This window comes from Anser anser, assembly GCF_964211835.1.
Source record: "Anser anser genome assembly, chromosome: 4".
Classification (NCBI taxonomy): Eukaryota; Metazoa; Chordata; class Aves; order Anseriformes; family Anatidae; genus Anser; species Anser anser.
The window spans coordinates 42,469,797-42,475,886 of NC_139724.1; the positions used below are offsets into that span (position 1 = coordinate 42,469,797).

At 48.4% G+C, this 6,090-nt stretch overlaps 1 protein-coding gene across 5 annotated transcripts in view; it reads right to left on the bottom strand.

The window, feature by feature from the left end:
- Positions 1–3,398, bottom strand: part of LARP1B (La ribonucleoprotein 1B) — a 35,272-nt gene extending 31,874 nt beyond the window's left edge. The window contains exon 1 of one of the 5 annotated variants that reach the window (XM_083833642.1): positions 2,757–3,398. In XM_083833642.1, coding sequence (XP_083689768.1) covers positions 2,757–3,027 — 271 coding nt within the window. In that variant the 5' untranslated portion in view covers positions 3,028–3,398. The remainder of the gene's footprint in view (positions 1–2,756) is intronic. The other 4 variants (XM_083833640.1, XM_083833638.1, XM_083833641.1 and 1 more) reach the window with 4 other exon arrangements.
- Positions 3,399–6,090: the final 2,692 nt, after the last annotated feature.

Here is a 6,090-nt window from a genome sequence, read left to right on the forward strand (position 1 = left end):
TGCCTCATTAAAGGCCAACATCAGTTACACAAATCACATGAAGGCTAGAGAACTTGTCCTTTGGGGTCCAGATTACAAAGAAAGGGCAGCATTTCATCAAAGAGGTGGAAGAACTTTTGAGTAAAATTATTTCACCAACTCCATGCCGGCCATGCATGAAGGAAAGGTAACTGACTTCTGCCAAAGGCCAGCTCTGAGGGCTGGCTGAGGTAAAACAAGACTCAAAGGGAAGACGAGGAATAATTCTGGGTTGTTACAGGGCTTTGGTAGGGACAGATCTCCTTGGCTCCATTTAAAACAAAACTTATCTTGTTACCTTGTAAAAAAAATGATTATCTACAAGATTACACAGGACTCCTTCCTCGCATCCGTTCCTCTCCTCATTGTCGAGTTTCAACTTGAAGAAGTGAAGACTCAGAGAAATATACGAACCTCAGCATACAGGGGAAGGTGGGGAAGGAAGGCAGGCTGCAAGAGCTGCCTTTAATCATCCAACAGCTGCTGCTGAAGCTAGCTGCCTGTGTTCAGGGTCCCCAGGATAAGACAGAAGCCTATTAATTTCACTAGCAATTTCATACTGCTACAAGTCTTTCTCCGTGAATTAAATGGAGACTGGTAGAAGCAGCTGTATAATTCTGAAATTATTCCGTTTAGGAGTTTAATAAAGGGCTTATCCCAAAACACAGAACCGTGTCAACAAACTCACCATAAAAAAAAAATCAAGTATGTTTACACGAGGTGTTTGGTTTGCTGTGATGTTATCAAAACTTACTTACATAGCCGAGACCAAAAAATAAAAGGTGGTAGTAACAATGCTTGGACAGAACACTTTCAGTGAGGAAGGATTTTAAGCTTTTACCAATACTTTTTACTTTCAGGTGACTTTAGCAGCTGGTGTCACAAGGAAGAGGCAGCTCTGCCCTGGTACAGGTGGCTGTCGCAGCGCATCAGCAGTCCGGAGGGGACCGACTGGAAGCGACCTTCCCAGGAGCGCAGCTATCACCGAGCACACTGCGCTTGCATGTGTCAGGAAAGTTGCAACAAATTAAGCCAAGATCAACAAGTCGAACAGGATTCGGTCGCTACTTTGATGTGAGATTCTTTCCCATTTTATTACCCCCTTTATGGACAGTTTTACATTCCACCCCAGTAGTATGTCTGCTCATCTACTTATTATTTCACATGACTAATTTCCATCCTACTACGCTCATAAGGGCCTAACGCGACTGATTTTGCTTTGCCAACGTGCAATTAGTTGCTTGAAAATACATCTCCTGCTGGAGGTGGAGGCACGTGGTCACTCCTGCCCTCCAACAGCCAGGACAGATCGGCTGCTTCATCTCCCCTGAGGAGCGAGCAGTGGCTGAACCAAAATGTACAGCTCCATATGTCTTTTTCACTGATGCCATTACCGGCACCTTTACAACCAACAGCCACTCCTAAATTTGCTAAATTATACACTTGCCACTGAAAAAGGTATTCCAGTGCAACTGCTCAATTAGGTGTTAATTTCAAAAACAGCAAGCACAACTTTTGTACACTTGAAAAATAATTAAAGCTCTGTGAAAATACGCATATAATGTACACAGCATATAAACTCACTGCTGCTCCCTTCTTCAATAATTATTTTTGTGTTTTGTCTTAAATTGGGTAGTAAACTCTGCAGAAAAAGCAGCATCTTCAGCTGAGGCCTGAGCAGGACCACAAGGTGTTAATATAACAAAAAAAAGCTTCTGGTATATTATTATTGTTACTGCCCCAGCAACCCAAAGGAGTGACAAGTTCTCTTTCATGTATGGACAAGACTGCAAGCTGCTGCCCAGCAAGCTGGATTGTAGAAGCTACGCGTAAGTCGGTATTTATGAGCGCGTCAGTACACACAAACAAAACAGTCAAGATGATAAAGATGACTGTACGTGTTGCCAAAAGGTTTGATCTTCAGCTAAATAAAGAACCTGTGGTCTGGAGAACCCTTTTGTCTGCTTGCATGATCGGCATACTTGAAACCATAAAAGCATAAAAGGCTATACTTCTCTTTGTGAAGGAAGCACACGGTTAATTTAAGGATAAAAGCGACTGTCGGAACACAGGAAGGTTTGTCAGGTGCCTTCAGGAGCAAGTGCAGAGACCGAGATTCTCGGGAAACACATGCTGAAGTATGGGTTTTGAGGTTGCTGGCTTGCTTCTAGCCAAGAACAATACTCCAAGAAGTTGCTAACTTCGAGGAATGCTGCAGTGGCCTAAGCACAGAGCCCGGCAATTTCAAGTCAGGTCTGAGATCTGCCTGCTTAGTCAATACGGAGCCTCTCAAGCAGCTTTACCTTACATGTGGCGGTGATTAAAGGCCACCAGAAAATTGCACCCTGGCTACCCTCACCCCACCTCGCTCCACATAAGCGGTTTGAATCCGCAGCGCGAGCAAAGTCACTACATGCGCTGCCACGCCGAGCCTTCGCAACCCACACCGCGTGAAAAGCAAAACCCAGCGGCGGACCGAAGAGAGGGGCTGCACAACAGAGAAAGAACGCACGCACAGAGCACAAAACCAAGGCGCACAAGCCAAGGAAGCCGGCGGGACTCCGCAAAGCTCCCACGCGCCAGCGAAGCCGCACGGGGCCGCCGCTCGGCAGCTGCCCGTTGCCCGCCCCGCGGCCTGCGGCAACCGCTCCCTCCCGGCCCGGCCCGGCCCGGCGAGCAGCAGCCGGGGGAGGCGAGCAGGGCCCCGGAGCCGCCCCGCCGCTCGGGGGGCGCCGCACCTGGGTCCCGCAGGCCGGCGGTCTCGGCCGCGTCCGTGTCCCCGCCGTCCCGCGCCGCCCTGCGCCTCGTCCACGCGTTCTCCTTGGGCGCCGGGGCTTCCACCGCCGCCCGCCGCCGCCTCTCGTCCGCCTCCGGCTCGGGCTCGGGCTGCCGCCAGTCGCCGCTCTGCTCCGCGGCCTCCCCGCGATCGCCCTCCGCGGGGCCGGGCCGGCTCCGGGCGCCCCAGCCGCGGCGCTGGGCGGGCGCGGCGGAGACGTGCGCGGCGGCCATGCCCTGCCCGGCCCGGCTGCGGGGGGCGGCCCGCGGGGGAAGGCTCCGGGGCAGCCGCGGGGAAGCCGAGGCGGGGGAGCCTGCCACTGCCCGCCCCTGGCCGCCGCCCCGCTCCGCCTCCGTGCTGGGATCCCCCGCCCGGCCCGGCCCGGCCCGCCCCGCTCCCTCGGCCCCGCTCCGCTCCGCGCACGGGGCGACCGCCCCCCGCCGCCGGCACCAGCGGGGCACCAGCGGGCGGGCGGGCGGAGCGCTGCCGGCCCCACCGCGGGGGGGACACGGGAGGAAGGGGCGGGGCGCCGTGACCTCACAGCGGCCGTTGCCCCCCCATCCCCCCCAGCTCAGAGTAACGCGCAGCGCGCCCCGGCCCAGCCCGGCCCGGCAAGTCAACTAAGCACGTTCCTAAAGGCACTTCTGTGACACCAGCCGGGTAGTTTGCAAAGTAGTGTCTCTAAAAACACCCGGGGTTTGGTGTCGGCAAACTCGATTCGATTTTGGTTGGGGCAGCGTTAGTCGCTGCTTTAACGACACTGGATAGAGTTTAGACAACCCACAATAAATAATGCACCTTTCTGTAACTGAAGCTCAAAATACCGGTAATAAGGGAGATCCTTCCATAAACAGAAAAAAAAATTACAACTGCTTCTAAGCACTTCTTGTACAACAGGTGATGAAAAACTACTCTTTCTTCATTTTTTATTTTACACCAAGAAAAAAGGTAGCATGACTAAGATTAAAGCAAGTTTTCGAACTCTTAGAAGCATTCTTCTCCACAACTAAGAACTGCATTTATTCATGTGCAATAAATGAATGAGTTGAGGACACACCATGAGCATGTCACAGTGACAATTTATTTGAAGCAAAGGCAAGAATTCTTAATGAAGTTTTGCTCAGGAAAAAGGAAGGGCACTATCTACACCCACCTACACTCCTGAAAACAGGCGTTAGCAGTCATGTTACTCGCTCAAAACACTTTCCCCATCTTTTATTTGGTGCCCCAAACTCCGAGGTTATGCAGAGGCAATGAAGACTGTTGTTAGAGCGGTGTGAACGCGCAGAGGCCCTACCTAGGCAGTGGCGAGAAGGGCATTAACCATCCTGTTTTTTTTTCCTCACACAAGGGCTAGAAGAGAAGGCAGCAGAACTGTAGGCCAAGCCAGGACTTCAGGAACACCCCGACACCGCAGTACAGGGATCTGAAAAGACCAGGGAAAAGGCAAGAAAGTGATTAAGAATTAACTATATGAGTAAAGGCAGCCAGTAACATGGTGGCTTGACAGGAGTTTGCAAGTACTTGTTTTGCTAACTCTGTGGTAAAAGAGGACTTACTGTATACTTAATTGTATGTAAGTATACAAAAGTCTGTAAAGAACCTCTCAAGTTGCCTAAGACTCACCCCTAACTCTTTGTCTAGTTGTTACCATCCCTCTTGTTACTTTTTAGCACTCTAAGTCAGACTTCCTTGCCAAAATCCGGGGCAGTTTTTCCTTGAAGAGCACACTATTTCAAATATTTCTTCTTTGAAAGAGAGGCTCATTTACCCTGCACAAAACCAAGAATACCAATTTCATGCTTTAAAGGCTATGCTTTCTGTCACGTAGAAGCATCGGAGCACTTCAGCAAACACTGCAAATTACAGAGTTGCGTAACATTATAGCATAATATAACAGCGTTTTACTCATGTAACACTTGTGCATGAGGAATTACATACCCACGGACTATCCAAACCTTCTTTCAATACTGTATAACTTATCATTACAGCCAAGCTGACACAGAACCTGACACTTTAAGATAAAGAAACTTCCCTGCCCAACCAACTGTAATTACGATCGACACTAAAAAAAAGTGACACACGACAGAAACAATTAAAACTACACATGAAAAATATTTACTGCCTCAAAGTGTTAACAGCTACCAAGCAAAAATATCAGTTCAAAGATCATTACTATAATAAAACTATTTAAACAGTATCTATATGCATTTATATGACATGCCGGTAAGGAAAGCAGCAAGACCGTTACTTCATGCAATGGTGCCTTTTTGCAACTTCAAGGTGTAGTTGACTGAAGATTAACACGACACGAATGATCTATCCTCGCTAAAAGAGAAGTTGAGTGGTCACTATTCAGGGGGGTATCTTTGGACATGGGAAAAACATTACAAAAAGCTCCACCTGACAATCGTTAGACACAGTCCACTCAAGACCATGATCAGCAGAGAGGTGCCAGGAAAGAAATGTGAAAACACCAAAAAAAATTAACTGTGTCATTCACTGATAACACACCAGACCTAACTTTCACTCTGCCCAGAACCTTTCAGAGGCAAAGCCTACTACCCACTGCATTCTTCCTACTCACGTGTTGTCAGTCTTACTATGCAGAAGGGTTACCAGAGCCTTCGCTTTTCAGACAGAAATAACTGCAATGAAATTGATTGCATCTTGGTTGCTGGGTACAACCGGCAGGCTTCAGTTACATTGGCTGCTCCAGTTCCAGAGAGTGAGCCACAACAATTTTCTGAGGCTTTTTTTTTCTTTGTATATAAACACCACCAAGACTCAGAGATGCACATGCCAGTAACATTTACAGCTATCTGTTCAAAGCAGCCTTTCGATTCACGTGAGATATTCCCACCTGTATGACAGACTGCTGCAGACGATGAAATAAACTCCTTTTCTCCCTACAGCCACACTCCAAAAGCCTAACACGGCCTTCCTCCCACACAGATAGAAGAATAACCATCAACAATTCCTGCTGGACAATTCTACAATATGTTCTGAGTTTGCTGTAAGACAATACACCCTACTCTGGAATACAGCAGCAAGCAGGAAAACGTTAGACTGACTTTTTTACCCTCTGAAGTAGATTTTAAGTAAGCCTGGGAAATTCTAGCTCAATGAAGCCACTGAGAAGTCTAAAATTAGAATCACAACAGTATCTTAATTAGCTGATACAAGCTTAATGTAGAACAACATGAAAGCAGTATCATTGTTTATTATGTGAAGCCTTTATCTTGTACTGTAGATTAACTACTCTTCTTGTGCTACAGCGCTAGTAGGAATATGAG